This window comes from Pygocentrus nattereri, chromosome 12, assembly GCF_015220715.1.
Source record: "Pygocentrus nattereri isolate fPygNat1 chromosome 12, fPygNat1.pri, whole genome shotgun sequence".
NCBI classification, from domain to species: Eukaryota; Metazoa; Chordata; class Actinopteri; order Characiformes; family Serrasalmidae; genus Pygocentrus; species Pygocentrus nattereri.
The window spans coordinates 21673923-21695104 of record NC_051222.1 but is presented as its reverse complement, the minus strand read 5'-3'; the positions used below and the strand labels follow the sequence as shown (position 1 = coordinate 21695104).

The following is a 21182-nucleotide window of genomic DNA, read 5'->3' as shown; positions in this document are numbered from 1 at the left end:
TCTCTCTCACTCTCTTACTCTCTCTCTCAGTCTAAAGTAAGGCTGAAGTTTCCGTTCCACACCCAGTCTGGCACACTTGCAGCAGGTCACCGGGCATCTCCGTGCCTTTATACGGCTGCAGCTGTATCCTTTTGGCATGGAGTTTACTCTGGCTGGCACTTCTTACCTAAACATGTCAGTTCTGTCCGTAAATGACATTACTAATCCTTATTATTTTAAGTCATATCCTTTTGAGCCCTTTAACTTCTTTCATGAGGGAGCCCTGCCAATGTACACACGCAATCCAGATTACTCTGGGAAGTACATTACTGAATGTTGAAAAGTGGAGACTTCTTTCTTTTTCTTTTTGGGTTTACAAACAAGCTGGCCAGTCTGTGTATCTCTAATATGGACAGTTATATCAGATTAGTTCAGTCCCACAGACCAAAAAAAAACTAAAAGAAACTCTAACAAAGCAAAGTGTTAGCCTTAGACATTTGCAGGAATTGTTATGATCTATTTAAACTGAAGGCATTAATAGTGTTAGTAATAAGGTACAAACATACAAAATCATCATTTATAGAGTTTTAGTCTGTAGGTGGAGTCTTATTTTAGCAGGAAGTGAGACAGCATTCCTGTCCCTCATGGCCACATGGTGATCAGTTTGATCCTATTGTTTTGAAGTGTGTCACAAAATCAGAAAATCAGTGGGTAACATTAAGAACCGTCACTACCAGAACACACGTTTTGCCATTAAGTAAACATTTTTGATTTCATGAGTACGTGCTAACAATAGACACCTCTGCTACACTATGGAGGACCACAGCAGATACAGGATTTCATTTAATTTATTTTTTTATATGAAGCATAAAGAAAATGGTCCCAGCTGTAAGTTTTGCTGGTGGTGCTGGGGTATTTGAGTTTCAGATTAAAACGTTTTCTCAGTAGGACACATATTGCCAGCAGCTTTGTACTTCATTTTATGATTATTGCAATGAATGTTAAAAGCAGGCCAGTAATGACTTTAAGGTCAGTATTCTTTATATATTTTTTCATGACCGTTTAAAGTTTTTTATAAAGTCATGGAGTTGATCATCTGTAGAAAAGGAACAGACTGCATAGAGTACAGTAAACCAATATATATGCTGTTTTCAGAACAGTAGAGGTGCAGTGGAGTATATTTTTATCTACAGTCTTATGAGTATATGCTGTTTTCAGAACAGTAGTGGTGCAGTGGAGTATATTTTTATCTACAGTCTTATGAGTATATGCTGTTTTCAGAACAGTAGAGGTGCAGTGGAGTATATTTTTATCTACAGTGTTATGAGTATAGGCTGTTTTCAGAACAGTAGAGGTGCAGTGGAGTATATTTTTATCTACAGTCTTATGAGTATAGGCTGTTTTCAGAACAGTAGTGGTGCAGTGGAGTATGTTTTTATCTACAGTCTTATGAGTATATGCTGTTTTCAGAACAGTAGAGGTGCAGTGGAGTATATTTTTATCTACAGTGTTGTGAGTATATGCTGTTTTCAGAACAGTAGAGGTGCAGTGGAGTATATTTTTATCTACAGTGTTGTGAGTATATGCTGTTTTCAGAACAGTAGAGGTGCAGTGGAGTATATTTTTATCTACAGTGTTATGAGTATATGCTGTTTTTAGAACAGTAGAGGTGCAGTGGAGTATATTTTTATCTACAGTGTTATGAGTATATGCTGTTTTCAGAACAGTAGAGGTGCAGTGGAGTATATTTTTATCTACAGTGTTATGAGTATAGGCTGTTTTCAGAACAGTAGAGGTGCAGTGGAGTATATTTTTATCTACAGTGTTATGAGTATATGCTGTTTTCAGAACAGTAGAGGTGCAGTGGAGTATATTTTTATCTACAGTGTTATGAGTATAGGCTGTTTTCAGAACAGTAGAGGTGCAGTGGAGTATATTTTTATCTACAGTGTTATGAGTATATGCTGTTTTCAGAACAGTAGTGGTGCAGTGGAGTATATTTTTATCTACAGTGTTATGAGTATATGCTGTTTTCAGAACAGTAGAGGTGCAGTGGAGTATATTTTTATCTACAGTGTTGTGAGTATATGCTGTTTTCAGAACAGTAGAGGTGCAGTGGAGTATATTTTTATCTACAGTGTTATGAGTATATGCTGTTTTCAGAACAGTAGAGGTGCAGTGGAGTATATTTTTATCTACAGTGTTATGATTATAGGCTGTTTTCAGAACAGTAGAGGTGAAGTGGAGTATATTTTTATCTACAGTGTTATGAGTATAGGCTGTTTTCAGAACAGTAGAGGTGCAGTGGAGTATATTTTTATCTACATTATTGTGAGTATATGCAGTGGAGAGTAGTTTTATTTGCAGTGCTGAGAATATGAGCTGTTCTGAGATCAGCAGAGATGCAGTATAAAGGTAGTTTCTCTACAGTTGTGTCTGTTCTCAGGGCAGCAGGGTGTTGTCAACAGCTGCAGGGCTGCGGTCTTGCTTTAGGGCTTAAGTTAGACTCCTGTTATGGAAAGTGAGAGATAGCTAAATCTAGTATTGGCCCACACAGACAACTCTTTCTAAGGCAGGGAGCTGGCTGCCCTACATATGCTGCTCAAATTCACTAACACGCAGGGCACTTTAAATGTCTACATGGCATGGACATTTCTCTCACAGACACTCTCTCTCTCTGTCCTTTTGTTCTGTCTTTTCTCTCTCTTTCACTCTTTTTTTAGCCTCTCTTTCTGAGTTTGCCTCACCCTCTTCTTCTGTTTGGCTCTGTCATTTTCTCTTCTTTCTCTGTTTTTTTCTTTCCCTGCCTCTTTTTGTCTCTCCACTCTTTCTTTCTCTTCTCTCCCTCTGTCACTCTCACTTTATGCCTCTGCCTCTCTCCCCCCTCTGTCTGTTAGGGAGTATAGCCCCAGTATAAGATTACTCCTTAGATACAGTTTCATGTGGAGATGGATGGTGGAATTTTGTCTTACTTCAGAACCTTCTCAAAACAGGAGACAGCTGGTGTACATGTGAATGTAGTTTGTTTGTGTGTGTGTGTGTGTGTGTGTGTGTGTGTGTAATTGACCCATTCATCTTTGGCAGTCTTTCCTGTACAAGCTTTTTTTCATTGCAGGCCACATACTAGAGCCAACTTTTCATTTCTATCATCAAAAGCATGCTCCAACGCATTCTACAAATGGTCACAATATAAATTTCCCTCAATCCCACTTCCTTGTTTTATTGACACACTTCAAGGCCTGAACACATTTCCCTTAGAAAGCCCTATCAAAATAAAAATTCAGAAAAACAGTTCTCCTTGCTTTTATTCCAGCTTGATTGCTTTGTTTTTCAGTCTTTCTTCTGCTGCTGGCAAATGCTGCTGTCCTTTGGTCAGCGAAGATGTGGCCGATAATACAAGTTAATAAGATACAACATATGTGCCTTAATAAGATACAATATATAGCTTGGCGATATGTGCCTAAAATGCTGCTGTGCCTACATCAGGGGATCCAGAGCTACAGAAAATGGTTAAATGAATGAAATGATTTGTTTACATTTTATATACATAATCTTCTACTCATTAGAACCATCACATATTTGCTTTAAACTGCACAGAATTGTTAAATAATCTTAAATTGCTTATGTGGTTTCTAACACTGCCTGACAGATTATCTATAAAAATGGACAAAAGAAAAACCTAAAGATGGCTACAACTACTACTGTTTTTAGCAATGCTGCAAAAGCATTAACAAATCTATTTGAGATTACTTAACAGCTCTATGCAGTTTGAGGCAGTTCTGTGATGATTTAGACATATTTAGACAGTAGATGTCCATTTCCTTTACTTGTTAGCTACATTGGCCTTGTAGCTCCAGTGCAGAACTAAAGCAGCAAAGCATCGTGGCTGATCAGCTAGACTTAGGTTAAGGTAAAATTGTTTAACTTTAGTTTTTTGGCCAGCCATTATTATAGTATCTGTCAATGCATGCTAATGTGCTACATATCGCACAATAAGGGAAGTATAGGGAAGCTGAGAAGTTGAGACATAGAGATGGACTCAAGGATTCAAGGTAATGCCTTGGGAAGACTTAACAGAGAGAGGGACAAAGAATATGAATTGCTGGATGTGAAACATCAAAGAAAACAGAGAAATGGTTGAAAAGAACTGACAGAAGAGACCACTGTATCTTTGCATGAACCTACAACTGGAGAACCCATCGTTCCTAGGCAACTGGCCTTCAGCTCTGTGGTGAACAGTTTGGGGGTCACACCCAGGCCCTGCAGCCATAGAAAAGATCCTTTCAGAAACTTCTGGAAGCCCTGAATCGGCGTTCAGTGGTGCCTGACTGGCTCAGTGTGCTTCAGGAAGATGTAGAAATAAGACTAATCAGTTTGGCTAAAAATCTTTTCACTGCTGTATTGAAAACAACAGGTAAAACAACAGCGTTGTGATATAGTTAACATTAATTAGTAGTACCATTAGCATTAGCCGCAGCTATAAAGAAGTGGGTTTACTCAAAGTAGTAAGCTAGTTGCTATAGCTAAAGTTAGCACATAACAGCCATGTTAAGAGTATCTGCTATACTGTGGGTCAGCAATAACATGAGAGTTAAAACTAACCCAACTCAGAATGTGACTATCTAATGTAAGATAGCTAACTTACTGTTAGATAAGTATTTTTGTGTATATATGTGTGTGTGTGTGTGTGTGTGTGTGTGTGTGAGGGGGTGGTGGTTCCAATGTCATACTTAATTCCAACCTTTTCTGAAATCAAAACTATTTCATTGTCAGGCTAATGTAATAAAATTATGGAAGCTTATATATCACCAATGTGCATCATGCAGCGTTGCCTCAAATTGAGAAAAACACACTGGTTATGTTCGCAGGGCCCTTTACTGGCTCCTTGAATTTATAGGAAACTACCCCATGTTCCTCAGGATCTGTGTATCCTTGCTATGCTGACTTAAAAAAAACTTTGCATTGCAAAGTTTGCATGGCTAGACAGTTGGCTCACAGGCTAGCTTAGTTGAGGACATCGCTATTTAAAAACAACTGCTCTGCTTCATCTCTTATATGGCCTCTTGTGATCCCAGGGGCTGGTTGTGCTAGCTGTACGTAAGTTCAGTTGGAGGCTAGTTGTAACATAATTGTTCACTAAATCCAGGTTTCCACAGTACAAAATCAAAACAGGTTGCACCACACAAACTAGTGCCGCTGTTGTCAGTTGGCCTGAATTTATTGCTGCATGTTTGGTTATTGCAAGAAAATATGAAATAAAGTTGAGCTAGTGCACACTATTGTTTTCTATATGGGATATTTTTTTTCTTGGAAAAAGTCATCGCAAGGTGCCATGGCATTTCCAGGGTGACATGTTCATAGATTGATTCCGAACATATTATCTTCATGTTAATGCTGTGCATGCTTTAGTTAGCTCCTATTTAAGACATGAGGATTTGTGATGCAACTAAAGTTTTAAGCTAACTCGTGTTAACTAAGGACTTAGTAATTAGACTTTATGACAAAAATACAATACTAAAAAAAAAAAACTAAACAAGTATTAACTTATGCAAAGTCTGTGCAACGTAGTCCAGGACTTTAAACATGACCTTAGGAAGCCTTTTGGTCTCCTTATTATATCATATGGAGGCTTGATGTTTCATTTAAAGAGCCAAGGGGGCCGCACAACCCTTCAAACATAGTAGTAGCTATCTTGAAGCCGTCTCCAAACCTGAATTGTATCAGCTTTTTTGTCCATTTTTATAGATAATAGTTTGTCATACAGTGTCAGACACCACATAAGAAACTCTGATTAAGATCACATGTAACGATTTAGATCATTAGTTACATTACCTTTATAACTGCAAACTAAAGATGATTTATTACATTTGAAATCAGAATAAATTAAGTAAATTGAATTTTTTTTTGCAAAAATGTACCTTCAAATACTGCATCAATAGCTGCTATTGTTTTACATTGATCTGAGGTCAATTTGGCACATCTTTCTTTATATTTAAGGGGAAGATTTGTGAGGCGCTAGGCTGTCCTTTGATCAGCATAAATGGATAAGCATGGCACAGCGCACACCCTCTGAAGCACATCCTCGATACGGCCCTGTTGGGTGTGAACGGACAGGATTAAATATAGAGCGTGTACGGGTGTGTGTATGTGAGAGAGAATGATTGTATTTGTTAAAGCTCCAAGTGCAGTCATATATCTCCTGAAACTCAATACTATCAGTGCTAATGCATGTGCGGACTTGATTTGTACACTGCTGACCCATTAGTAACCTCGCTACTTTTACATGTGAGTGTGTGAAAATGAGACCGAGGGGCCGCAGGGCCTGACGTGATTCATGGTCTCCATCAGAAAGCTAGAGTGCGTGAGCGTAAACAGACACGAAGAAAGTGACACTGAAGAAAGTCAGATAGGAGCGAAAGCTTCACACTTGGCATCTCTCTACAAAGCTGTCTCGCTCACAGCATCTGTCCATCTGTCTGTCTCTCTTTCTCCCACTCTGCTGCCAACTCTCCTGTAGTTTATGCAATTGGAGCCAGTGAAGATCATTTGTATTAAGCAGATTAACACTGATGGGTGGGATTGGCCCTTTTACATTGTTTAGGTTTCCTAAACTCAACCTGCGCTGAACTCAAACCTGACAGATGTAACCATTCGTAATCAGATTTCCCTGCCTGTAATCAGTTTTCTCCTTACCCACATGTAGTCAGTGGTTAAAGACCCCAATCTTTTTGTACAGTTTACCACATATGTATATATAGTTCCACTGTATACTAGTTATATTCAGGACCACTTGACTTGAAGGTTCATGGGATTACGTCTCGTTATGTCGCCTTGATATCCACTTGTGTCTGGTTTTATGTAGAAAAACTTGCCCATTGCATGATTACATGGCTATTTTCCATTATCCTATAGAATTCAACTGTTTTGTTACATGTAAATACAACAAAGCTAAGTGGCTGCTCTGTATTGTGCCTTATTCAAAAAACAGTCAATGCTAAAATAATCTTTAGACCTTATAACCGTGTGAAAAGGCAGGGCTAAACTCTTGTAGGCTGAATAAGCAGACATATGACCTCATGAAAACAATGAATTGAACTGGTTGAACAGAACTGAACTGGCTGTTTTTGCAGCTTGGTTTCCATATAAACACTGTATAGTCTGGCGAGTGGATGGTGTGTTTTGAAACTTTAGAAATGTTTATGTACCGCATCAAACTCTTATTAAAAAGAAAGTTTTTGTATGATATCGGCTGTTTAAAAACAATACGCAATTGCTGACCTCACATTTAACTGTCTAGTTACTATAACAGCTAACAGAAGGCCTAATTAACCAGATTTACAGCACTGGAGTAGATGTTTGAGGTGAATGCTTGAAGATTTTCTCAACAATCTTTGTACATATTAAATTTAATTTTCTCTATTAGTTAATTTTACTGCCTGCCTAGCTCACAGTGGCTATGCTACAGCCTACACAAGGAGCTAGCTTAAGTTTCCACAATCTGCACATACACTTGAGCAAGGTTTATATGTAGTGCTGGGGGGATAATTTCCTTCTGTGCCTTATTGCAGAGTTGATTTAAACTGCGATGTTACACAGTTGATGACGGCATGCAGCCAGGGAAATGTTGCCATGATGATAAATGGTGATGCTGAAGATTGATGAAGATTACAGGAGAGCTTTGGTGGTCATTTTATGTTGACTTAAGTCAAAATAAAAGCATGAGAATGCAAGACTTCAGCTCAACTTGGTGTTGCAGTGGTACAGTGCAAAGTCCCTGGCTTGCAGTCTAGTCAGTCCTCGCTTCCGTGGTGAGAAGTGTCCTAGCTCAAAGCCTTGTTAAACTCATCTACTGCGGTGAGAAGTGTCAAGGCTCATTGTCTAGTCAAACTCCACCACTGTGGGGAGACGTGCTTCAGCTTGTGGCCTACTCAAACTATGCTACCATGGTAAGAAGCGCCCTGTTTTGCAGTCCAATCAAACACCACTACTGCGATAAGAACTGTCCTGGCTCCTGCCCTTGTTAAGCTTTGCTACCGTGGTAAGAAATGTTCTGCCTCATGGCCTAGTCAGTCTTTGCTACCACGGTGAGCAGTGTCCTGGCTTGTATCCCAGTCAAACACGGTCATTATGGTGACAAGTGTCCCGGCTCACGGCCTAGTCCAACTCCACTACTGCAGTGAGAGACGCCCCAGCTTATGCCCTTGTTAAACTTCACTACCATGGTGAGAAACATCCTGGCTTTTGCGGCTTAGTCCATTTCAGCTACCTCAGTGAGAAGCGTCCCGACTCATAGCCTAGTCAAACTCTGGTACCGCTTTGAGAGTGTCCTGGCTTGCGGCTTATTCAAATGCTGCCATTGTGGTGAGAAGTGTCCCAGCTCATGGCCTAGTCTAACTCCACCACTGCAGTGAGAAGAGTCCTAGCTTGCGCCCTTGTTAAACTTCACTACCATGGTAAGAGGTGTCCTGGCTCACGACATAGTCAGTTTCTGCCGCCATAATGCAGAAGTCTTAACATTTTTTGTCAAACTATTGCTTTGATAGCAGAAACTTGTGCTTGTGATACAATCAGACAACACTGAAGCTGATTGTGACTTGTTGTTAAGTTGACTTTTGGGTAACACTAAAGACTAGCTGATAGTGTTTTAAACATTTAAATGACTTTGAAGACACAAAACAAATAATATACATATCGCTGCTGTCGGAAGTAAACCTCGTATCTCCATTTGTCATTTTTCAGTTTTTGACATGACCTGTTGTTCTTTACATTGTGTGTAAATTTCATGATGAATGGACCAAAACAAACGGCCCAAAATGGCTTGGAAATCCGTCTGGTTCCATTGACTTACATTAAAACTACAGTATGTTTTTTCCTTCTCCTGTAAAGTTACCATTTTGGAGATACGAGGTTTTCTCCCGACAACAGTGATATTACAAGCTAAATTTAGACTGGTTTTGCTAACTTGAAAGGTTTCTATTCTGTAAAGGCAGACTGATCCTAGTTCAGTATATGAGAACCACTATGAGATGCTGTATCTTAAATTCCATCTCCATCTGTCTAACACCATGATGTTAAGTGGCATGACACTCACAGAGGAAGCCTTTGATTTTTTGTTTTTGGTCATTAAGTTTCTCTCTGATAAAGAGCGGATTAAAGATTTATCCAGGAGGCATGCATTCTCTGTGGCATTAAGTGGCTACAGTAGTTTCTCTCTGACAACTTAAGAACATTTCCCTTGACTGAATCCTTCTCCTTAGCTGAACTTGAGGAAGGCACTTTGTAAACAGTTAAAGTAGATACAAGATCCTTTAAGAAAGAAGTTTATGTGACAAAGCCAATTAAACTGAAGCATTTCTTTACATAAATGTAGGCTTGAGAGCTGTGGGATGGCAGAGAAGAAGTCTTCCATTTCTTGGGTGGTTTGTACAAAAACAGCTGCTGTAATTGGTGGTTAATGACATCATGCAACACAAGACCAATCAGTAAACATTCACTGTTGTCTTATGATCTGCTGTTTAAACTTGGGTCATGGGACAAATACAGATGTGAAGGAAAGACATTGAATATGGACAGTAGGCCCCCTCATGGAGCACTTTGATAGGGCCCTTTGTGTCCATGCTGCACTGTTTGCAGTGTTGACTGTCCTGATTCTTCAGTCTAACCCCCCCCTTATGAAGCTCCATCATCGAGCTAACAAGTTAACTTTCAGCCACCGTTAGTTATAACATTGGTAGTACTGGCCTAGGCTCCCTGCTGAAGCTACATCAGAGCCATCAGTATTTCTATCCTACATCTCAATTTGAATTATTTAATCTCTTTGACTATAGAACGATTCCCTCTGAAGAAGCTGCATGATAGAGCTTCATTTGGCCAACTGCTACAATATACATTCTGTGAGACATTTAATACGTTCTGGCTTTGCCTTCTCACATCCCCAAAGGGGTCCTCCTGATGCAGCTCTTTGACAGGCCTCATGTCGAGCTTTAACTCTCTCTCTTGCTTTGAGCCAAACACCTCACAGCTTGGCTGGGCTCCCTTGTGGAGCTGCAGTTTTTGACATGTTTCATGGTAGCTTTTTTATTGCATCAACTGAGAAACTCTTCTCTTACTCCCACATGGGTTCCATGGTGTGGCTCTGCACTGATGCTTACTGAGGTGACATCTTGTCCTCTCTTTTTTAGATTCACAACAGTGTCCTCACAAAAAAGAACTAAACTACCTTCTCTTCATCTACCATCATTTCCCCTTTTACTATTTCTTTCATCCTCCTGTCCTCTTCAGTTTTGGCTGACCTGTCTCATTCACATTCAGAGCTGTTCCCAGTGCAGAATGAATGGGGGGAGGGGGGAAGAGTGTATGAAATTCTGACAGGGGGCCGTCATAATTCGAATGAAACATATTTTGCAAATACCCAGGTAACCTGAGTGAAATTGCACAGAAATCTGAGAGGTGGTACTGCAGTGGCAGACCACAGCATCATCACATAGGCAGAGGTAATGGTAGTGTTAGGCATCTTACCTAGGGACTCTCATTCCTATAGTGTGTGGTATTTCCCCAGACCTGTATTGAACCCCAGTCAACATTGTGGAGGGCAGAGGTGTTACCCGCTACACTATACCAAACACAATGGTGAGGTAAAGCCTTTGTTTCCTAGCCAGACTTAGAAAGCTAATTTAGCCACATACCTTGAATTTTTTATTTTTGATGAGTTTAATAGGCAATGCAATCTGCCACAGGTCCAGATGCTTCTCTCTTTATTTCTCTTATAAATTAAAATATTCTAATAACCATTCTATGCTTAGAATATCAGTATTTATAGTACTATAGTAAAATATAGAACTTTAGTTTGGGCCATAAATGTCAAAACAAGGAAAAAAACTGCAATAATGCCATTTCCTACTAGCACCCCTGTGGGATTCTAATAGTATGTTATTTAGCTTTCAATTAAATAGTGTAGTGTAGTGGTTAACACCTTTGCCTTCTATGCTGTAGACTGGGGTTCAATCCCCGACCAGGGCAAGCACCCTACACTATACCAATAAGGGTCCTTGGGCAAGACTCCTAACACCACCTTGGCCTACCTGTGTAAAATGATCAAATTGTAAGTCGCTCTGGATAAGAGTGTCAGCAAAATGCTGTCAATGTAAGTTTTACCAGCGTATGTTTTTCCTTCTTCACTGAGGAACTGGAAGGCCCTGGTAATTTCCAGCTAGTAAAAAAATCAGTGAACTAATCTAGATATTTGCCATGGTGCAAGTAAACTAAAATGTTCAGTATCATACTCAGGGGGCAGGAAGACATTGGTGAGGAGGTGATGCCCCCTGTTGCGCCCCCTGTGGCAAGGGGCCTGTTTACATTACATACATGGACTATTTTGTCTATTTATAGACATGAAAGTGGGTGAAAAAGAGATGTGGTGGCTCATTCGTGTGTGTGTAGACACACAGTCTGAAGGACAAAATCAAACTCACCTGACCAGCTGAAGTAAGACAGGTTTGTGAGCTCAGCTTGTCGTATTGATATTCATTGTGTGTGTGAGTGTGTGTGTGTGTGTGTGTGTGTGTGTGTGTGTGTGTGTGTGTTTGTGTGTGTGTGTGTGTGTGTATGAGAGAGAGAGAAAGAGAGAGAGAAACAATCAGGAGATGCAGAACCTTTCCATATCCTCCTCGCTCACACTCTTGGCACACAGTCCTTCACAACCAATCACAGCACTTCCCTCTTTTCTCTGCCCGCCCTCTGTTGCTATGGAGACTTGGGAAGTCTCTCAGGTACCTTTACTGCTGTGAAGTGAGCCAACTCGCTCTCTGGCTTTCTCTCTCTCTCTCTCTTTCTCTCTCTCTTTCTCTCCTTCCCACATTATTTCTCTCTCCTTTCCGTAATGAGGCTCAGTTTTATTCTCTCCTTGCATTTCTTTTCTCTGTCACTTTGCTTTCCTTTAACCCTCAGAACTACTTCTCTTTATTCCCTTTGCCTTTCTCATCCCTAGAAAACTTTCTTTTTTTCTTTCTTTATTTATTTCCTCTAGAGCTCCTCTCTGAAATTTAATTTCCTTATGTGTGTCTTCTTCTTCGTCATCTCGTCTCTCTCTCTCTCTCTCTCTCTCTCTCTCTCTCTCTCTCTCTCTCTCTAATTTCCTCTTGGGTAATCAATAAAGTTAATCTATCCCAGCCCTATCATTCTCCCCTATCTCTCTGTCCCTCCCTTCCTCTCTTTATCCCTCCATTCCTTTCTCATCCCTAGAAAGCTTTTTTCTATCTACTCTCAGAGATGTAGAGATAAGTGGCAATAAAAGTGCTCTGTCTGTCTATCTGTCCCTACCCCCTCCATCCATCCATCTATCCCTCCATCTATCTCTCCATCCATCCATACATCCTTTCCTCCCTCTTTCCTTTATTCATCCCTTCATCTATTCCTCCCTTCCTCCCTCCATCTGTCTATCCATCCTTCTGTCCCTTCCTCAGAGTTGTCATTTTCTATAGTGGAAGGCTGGAGAGGAAATTATTTTCTTGGGAGGGAGCAGGTGGGAGAGAGAGAGAGTGAGTGAGAAGCAGTGAGGGAGATGAGAAAAGAATTCCCAGAGAGGAGTGTGGGGGGCAGGAGAGAAAGAGAGAGAGACAGTCTGAATTTAAAAACTGCCTCTCTTTCTCTATGAAGAAAACTAAAAAAAACTCTCTCTCTCTCTATCTCTCTCTCTCATGATACAGAGTAGAGGTCAGACATCAAGTAAATATAAACGAGATCTTACGGTATATAGTACGGTGAAGAGGTTTTATAGGTTTTATCTATCTATCTATCTATCTATCTATCTATCTATCTATCTATCTATCTATCTATCTATCTATCTTGTTTGCAAATTTCTGTTTTTGTATATTTTCAGAACAAAATGTCCTGATTGCACTGAAAAAGCAGAGAAAGACTAACAAACAACATCAGAACCAAGAATTGAAAGAGCAAAAAAATTCTCTCTTTGGATGTTGGAAAGATTACTTGGGAATCTGGTCTATGTTGAGATGATTATGGTAGTCACCAGATCTGAATCAAAGAGAACACCTTTTAACAAGTGGGATGGGAAGAACACTAAAGAGAACTTGACTCATTTTCATGTTCATGAAACCAGTTTGAGACTTTTGCGTTGTGACGTGGTGCATTATCATGCTGGAAGATGGGTAAATTGTGGCCATGAGGGGATGCACATGGTCAGCAACAATAATCAAAAAGGCTGTGATAATTAAGCAATAATTGATAGGTATTAATGGGCCCACAGTGTGCCAAGAAAACATTTCCCACACCATTACACCAGCTTCACCAGCTTGGACTGTTGACAGAAGGTAGGTTGGGTCCATGGATTCACGCTGTTGGCACCAAATTCTGACCCAGCCGTCTGTGTACTTTAGCAGAATTTTCAGATTCATCAGACCAGGCTGCTTTTTCCAGTATTCAGCTGTCCAGTTCTGGTGAGCCTGTGCCCACTGTAGCCTCAGCGTCCTGTTCTTGGTTGAACTCAACATGGTCTTCTACTGTTGTAGCTCATCCACCTCAAGGTTCAACGTGCTGTGCATTCGGAGATGCTTTTCTGCTCTAGATAATTGCACAAAGTGGTTATCTGAGTTAATGTAGTCTTGAATCTGGCCATTTTCTGTTGATCTCTCACTTCAACAAGGCATTTTCATCCACAAAACTGCAGCTGATTGTACTATTCAGAGTAAACTGTGTAGATTGTTGTGCGTGAAAATACCAGGAGATCAGAAGTTACAGAAATACTCATAATACTCATAATAAGCCTGGTTAGCACCAACAATTATGCCACAGTCAAAAACATGAGAACACGCTTTTCTCCATTCTGATGGTTGATGTGAACATTACCTGAAGCTGCTGGCCCATTTGTTCATGATTTTTATGTGACTTTATGTCCTGCGCTGCTGCCGCATGATTGGATGATATATATTTTACATGTGTTATACATGTATGAGAGTTTATTACATACAGACATACATGGGGTGTACTGCAGTACACGTATATGAAACATATTATTACATCCCGACATTGTACTTGGCACAAGTATGTGCTTGATCTCAGTTTATGCATTTCAAACACCCAAATATTTTTTTTATTTTAAGTTTTTGTATTTGTATTTATTTTCTGGAAGGGCAGTTTAGCAAGGCAAGCAGGAAGGAAAGAAAGTGTGTATGTGTGTGTTAGAGAGTGAAAGTGAGCAGACCACACATCTGGCATGTCTTGTTTGACCCAGTGGAACCAGGTGAACAAACAATAAAACAGGCAGAGTGAGAAGAGAGAGAGTGAGAGGCCTTAATAATTAGTCTCCCACAGCGTTTTCTCCTGTTGTTCTTTCATCGCTCTCTCCTTCCTTCTCTTGCTGTCATCATGCACTTTTCAGCCCAGGCAGACCAGTGTATTTTTGCAATGAATAATTTATACAGTTAGATATATAACACATACACTTTCTCTCTCTCTCTCTCTCTCTCTCTCTCTCTCTCTCTCTCTCTCTCTCTCTCTCTCTCTCTCCTGCACACCCCTCTCTCTCCCAGACTTTCTCATATGACACAGCTAAGCATTCTTCTCCACTGGACTCCACAGATTTCCATGCCTGCTCCAGACATTCATAATGACCGGTATACTGGGGTGCTGGGCTGTTTTTGCCTTTGTTTAGTGTTTGGTTTGGGCTTCAAATGCCACTTTGGTGCCCCAAGGCACCATTAAAAGCTAAGTGAAAGAACATTAGAATCACATAGTGCCACACGAAAGTCTTTGCTCTCTAGAGATTGAAGGCATTTGTAACTTCATCCCATTGTTTGGCCACAATTCAATCACTGCGATTCATCCACTTCAACTATTCTTGGGTGTTCTGCTGCCTACAGCCTCCTGCTTTTAAACATTTCTTAACTGTCACATAGGGATGTACATTTAACTGTCCAAAAAAATTGTTCAACCAATGCCATTTGTGTAAAAACAATGTTCAGTTAATTTTCTTTCATTTAGACAAAAACAACAGTTCTTGTTTGAATAGGCTGGTTTAGCTTTCAAGTTGAGAAAGTTTTTGAATTCTAGACGAGAATGCAGTTGGCTGTTACTTCCATTAGATATGAAGCAGTCACCTGAAAACAATATTGCAGAGAACCTTATGAGAATACGATAGCAGCACCATATTGAAAGCAAACTAAGAAAGCATTAAGAGCATAAAATCTGTGTTCTCCACGAGAAAGTGTGATATTGGTGCCGGCAATGTGAGGAAATCACACATGGGTGTGGAAATTTATAGAGAAGTGCAACGATGACACTGACCGCTTTGCAGACCTACTGTGGCACACTGATCCAAAGCCAGCCCTGGTCAGGGCATTTCTGTTAATTTAAACTTGGCGCTAGTGGTAAATTATACTTCTTAAGAATAGATCTTAAGAATAAAAAGCTTTCAGTAGCTCATTGTTGTAAATTCCAGTCATTTTGTCAACTTTTAGTTACTTTTAATCATATAAAAATCATAATTTACTGGTCAGCCTCTTAGTTTAAACAAAGCCAGCTTATGTAAGGTATGTTTAATGCAGTTTCAGGCTGTTTACTTTCATGTACATCCTTGACCCCACCTATTTGTACTATATTCCACAGACCATTCAAGAAACACTTGTAAAAATATTGATGCATTAATACAGAATTCAGTTTGTTTGTTGTTTGTGTGTGTGTGTGTGTGTGTGTGTGTGTGTGTGTGTGTGTGTGTGTGTGTGTGTGTGTGTGTGTGTGGAGAAGTCATAAACTCCTGTTTCAGGAGTGTGGAATAGCTTTTAAATCACAGCAGCAGCGATACAGCAGTAAGACTACCTAAACAGTTCCACAAGTGACAGAATGAAGTTATAGCATAGAAGTTATATATGTTAATCCATAAACCCATCCAAAAACACTATATTAATTTGCATGTTGCCTTGTAGGGAAACCTTTAAATGCATATTGTGTCCTGGAGCTGAATTAGTCTATGTTAGCTCAAGTTACCAGAACATTGGGATTGGAGCTCATGTAGCTATGGTATATTTGCTCCTCCCTTGAATGACCAACTAGGATAGTGTCAGTTTGTTCACCTCTTGACTGAGTAATTCTGACTAATTCTGGTATCTGAGTAAGAATTGATGAACTGATATTAGGTCATCTGTGAGGAAAAAAAGGAAATCATGCTTTTCTCTTGATATTGAAGAATCATAATATACGTGATAAAGTAGTTGATTGGCTTAAAAAAACCAGGAAAATTTAGCAGCACACCGAGGTGAACATTTGAAAGCATGTTTCATTATTCAGAAGTAGCCAAAGTTTTTTGGTCACTGTTCCTGAGTAATGGAGGCAGACGTGAATGAGCTAATAAGCTCAAACTAGAGCTAACCAGTGCAGTAGTAGGTGATGCACTTAAATGAGCATTGAACTATAAGCTGCACTTATTTTATTTATTGTATTGTATCTTATTGTTATTGTTATTGTTATTGTATTGCATTGAATGGCACAGAGTTCTGCGTTCAACTCTGGTTCTTTTTCTCTTGGTGTCTGCAGTGACATATTTGTCTCTAGCAGTATCTGAGCTCAGGACTGTCTTTCTCTCTAAGCTATTGGTAACTAGCAAAGATACTTTCTCTAGATTGACAAAGCACTTCTTGTAAGTCGCTCTGGATAAGAGCGTCTGCTAAATGCTGTAAATGTAAATGTAAATGATGCTGATTCATATTTTTTTCTTTGTAATAGATGATCAACTAACATGTTAGTGTGTGAATGTAATATTGAGAATAGGGATGCACCAAAATTTCAGTTAACAAAATTATTTTCAGCCAAATATGGTCGAAAAATGGCTCTTTTTTTTCCATATATAATATTTTTCATATATTTCAAGATAAAATAGGCCAAAAAATTCAACTGAAAACAAAACAAAACAAAGATTAAATATGCCTGCAATGAAGTATTAAAATCTAGTATTTGTAATAATGTTAAAATTTCAGTGTTAAAATGTTTACTGATAATGAAATTGAGAAACAATAATTAAAAATGCTGTTTGCTTTCTTTGCTCTCCTGAGCTGATGTGCAAATGTGTTCAAACAGTTTGAGTCACAGCAGATCAATAAATCGAAATGTCAGCCATGCATCTCCTGATTTTGGTGCTGTCAGCCATGTGGAACCACTTCACGTTTTCTCTGAGGGACATTACATTTGTAATCGCTGTTCATACTAAATTCCAAGAAAGAGTAGTACAGTGACCAATAACTGCATTTCTTGTTTGGTATCACTTGCAAACACAACATTGACAAACACTGCATTGATATGCAGAATACAGTAAAACAAAAGAACAAAAGAAAAATCCCTGCTTGCACACAAGTGTCATCTGAAGCTTCAGTTTTTGAAATATATATATATATATAAAAAAAAAAAACGAAAAACACACAAATGAGAGTACAAAAGTGCAAAATATATTAAAAATGTGAATAAAGTTTCTTGGAAGAATAACAGTTCTCTGTTGTTGAGGATGTGTTTTTTGAATTTTTAAAAATGAAGTTTTGTTTAATTCTTATACAAAAATAATTGGTCCTCTGAAAGGTACGCTCCTGTCCATATTTTAGTGGGCAGTTACTGTTTCTTTACTATATTCAACATATCGGGAAAAGCATAAAACATCAAATGTGGCTTGTGCAGAAGTTATGGCACATTTTATATTTTATGTCTTATTTTTTTCTCCAATATGTTAAACTCAGCAAAAAAATAGAAAGTATGCAGTAAAATCTGCAGAGAAATGCCACATTTAAGTTCTTTAGATGATGCTTATTAACTTATTTATTATTAGAACAGTTAAACTGTTTACATATGACTGTCTGGCTTCTCAATCGCTTCCCCCATAGCATGTTCTTAGCAGCACATTAAGGTCTCAGCTTTTTGTAGTAGCAAAGTGAAAAAATATATATATACATGATAGCAGACATCCTGACAAACTTTACAGGGGCCTGTTTCACTGTGGGCCTGTGGGCTTGGGTTTTTTCCCTGATGCAGCAAAACAAATAGTATTCGACGTGTAGTGCTGACATGTGAAACAGTTAACCAAGTACTCAGCTACTTGTGCACATCACTAAACAACACATTAGCATTCCTTATCTTTAATGACCAAAATTAGTCTTGTCCAAGACCAGTTTATCTCTCTCTCTCTCTCTCTCTCTCTCTCTCTATCTTCTCATTCTGTCCCACCCAGAGCTGCCATCTTGTCTGAAACTCAGCTGTAATGTCTCAAAACAGACTATTATGCAGAGGAGGATGAATATAATAGGCCCCAAATGGGATCTTAAGTGTCAGAGGATTTTGCTCAATAGCACATTGTTCTATTAAGCAACGATTGAGGATTACTTCACAAAGGAGCTTTGCAAACACACACGCACACACATGCACACATGCTCACACACTCATTAGCGTTGGGAATAGGTGTTGTGTGTGCTGGGAGGGGTGTGATTAATGAGTTGGTGTTTGGAGGAACCCAAACAGTGACTAATTAGGCATTGCAACAGAGAGGTCACGACCTGCGTGTCATCGTTAAATTGAGAAGAAAAAAAAAAACAAGTTAAATTTTGTGGTAAGTGCCGCTTTGGAGTCAGAGGAGGAAGCACTTCCAGCTCTTCATGGTTTTCTTTCAGGCCCTTCATTTCAAACTGTGATGTGATATCAGTACTGTGATATTTTGGATTTGCCACAATAGTCTGTATAGCGCTATTAGTTGTTGTTGTTGAAGTTTTAAAGTTGCTGTAAAGTGATAAGCCAATTTAGTTCTTATGATAGTGAGTTATTGGAGCAACTGATTAAGTAAAAGCATTATTATATAGTTGTTCTCGGAACGAAACCATGTATCTTCAAAATAAAAATTTTATAGCGGACGGAAAAAACCTGATTTACTTTTAATGTAAATCAGTGGAGCCAGAATTTTTTACAAGTAATTTTGGGCAGTGTCTTTGCTCTTTCAATAAGTACATTTATATACAACAAAAAGAGAAATATGCAAATTATGTCAAAAGCTGAAATACATCAAAATTGGAGGTACAAGGTTTTGTTCTGACAGCAATGATTTATACGAGATATTCCTCAGTATGTGAAGGCATTCGCATACAGTATACGCTAGCATTCAAAAGTTTAGAATCATTGTTTTCAATGTTTTCAATTTTGTTGCAGGTACGATACGTGTGATATGATGCTAATAATCTATAGGTTCCCAACCTTTGCAATCCACAGCCCACACAACTGGCATGATTGTTTCAAATACAAGCACAATGTTCATTATACTGTAGAACTATGCAACACAAACACCAACAACAAAATCCAAAAATGTTCTGTGCATAGCCATTTATTTACAATGGATGAATTCCATGTGATCAAAATGCTAACATTTTCCTTGACTTGCACTGAAAATATAAACGTGCCTAACTGGCTATGTCTGTTATGTTGCTCATGGATTTAGACAGACCAGATCACTGAGACTGACCCAAATATTTAGGTATTTTTGAGGGTTTACTTTTGTAAATTATTATCACAACATTAATATTTGACAAATTTAAAATGATTGGTTTGGGTAAATGAATAAACCACTTCTTTACATTTGCGTGTCTTGTGTGTAACATTTCAGTCTACACTGTCTACAAGTTATTATCAAATAGCAGTTATTAACATAATTGATTCCCAAATTTTGAACTTAAAAACTTTTTGAACTGAAAATTTGTTCTTCATAGTACAGAAAATGACAGCAGCCTTTTACTTTGTGTGAACATGTCATGATGGAAGGACCAATAGAGATGGTTCAAAATTACTTTGTAGCAAAGGACATGATGGCGCCAAAAGACATTTAGATATATTGTATGCTCAGCATTTGAAGTCATTTGAATATACAGTACAATGCAAAAGTTTTATGCACCTGTACAAATTAGACACACCTGTCGCCGTGACACAACTCAAACGTGCTTAGGTGCCTGAGACATTTGCATACCACTGTGTCCAGTATGTGTAGGTGATTCAGTGTTGCAAAGTGTTCAAAAGTCATTTTATATTTTCAGATGCAGATTCTTGACAAGTTCCCGATCGAGGGAGGGCAGAAAGACCCCAAAAAGCGCATCATCCCTTTTCTTCCAGGTAAGAGTTTGGTCATCCTTTTCTTTTTATCTCTGCTCTCCACCCCTCTCTCCTCTTCACACACATACACAGATAAATGCATGCTGTCAGCAGTACTGTCCACAGTAAGTCATCTGAGCGGCTGGCCGAGACCATCCCTTTCTAATGTAGACGCAAACACACACACACCCCCACACACACATGCTGTCAGTGGGTCGAACAGTCATCGGGAGGAGTGGAGAAGAGTGATGAATAATGCAGCAGGGGACAGAGAGAGAGAGAGAGAGAGAGAGAGAGAGAGAGAGAGAGAGAGAGAGAGAGAGAGAGAGAGATAGAGATAGAGAGAATATTATGCTCGTTTTCTAGCCTTGCTGACTCTGCTCCTCTCTCTTCTTGTCACCGTCTGAATGTGGTCACACTATACCTCCAAAGCCCCACCACAGTCTTCCTGTGAACACGTCCATTTTACATACAGCACAAGATATGATTACTACTAGAATAGTTATTTTAATTCACACACAATAATTCAAGGCCAACTTTGTCAGACTGCAAAGTTGGCCTGTAAAAAAAGTCCAGTGACAGTAGTTTGTATTGCTGTAATCATTATGTTTTAGGGGTGTAATGTAATGCACAGATTTCACAATACAATACATAATTGTGTATTTGGCATAACATTTATTTTTAAAAGTTTAACATGTTTATTTATGTATTTATTTATTACAAACTACAGAATTCACAACCGAAAAGAGGTAAACTTAGTAATTAGTAGCTAATTACATGCAGCAGCTTTAGTCTTGAGGGGAGAAGTAGCCTCTGAGGCTTGTGTTTATTTCATGAAGCTGAAGCTCACTTCCTATTTGCCACCCTCATCTTAACTTTTCATTTTTTTGGAAAAGTTCTCACTTTTAGGAACATCATATTTTGAGAACTACAGAAACGATTCCACTTATCACACATTTTATAGCATGATATCTAACTATATTTGCTGGCCCTAAATGCATAGATGCTTAATGTGTGCAATGTTTTTCTTAGAAACATATTTCAAGCACTACCCTTTATATAATTTTGGCCTTGTAATACTAAAGAAG

General features: G+C 38.9%; 1 protein-coding gene across 6 annotated transcripts in view; it reads left to right on the top strand.

The window, feature by feature from the left end:
* sh3pxd2aa (SH3 and PX domains 2Aa) overlaps nt 1-21182 on the top strand; it is a 158535-nt gene that overhangs the window by 41680 nt on the left and 95673 nt on the right. For all 6 annotated transcript variants that reach the window (XM_017698994.2, XM_017698996.2, XM_017698992.2 and 3 more), the window contains exon 3: nt 20040-20115. In XM_017698994.2, the coding sequence (XP_017554483.1) occupies nt 20040-20115 (76 nt within the window). The remainder of the gene's footprint in view (nt 1-20039; nt 20116-21182) is intronic.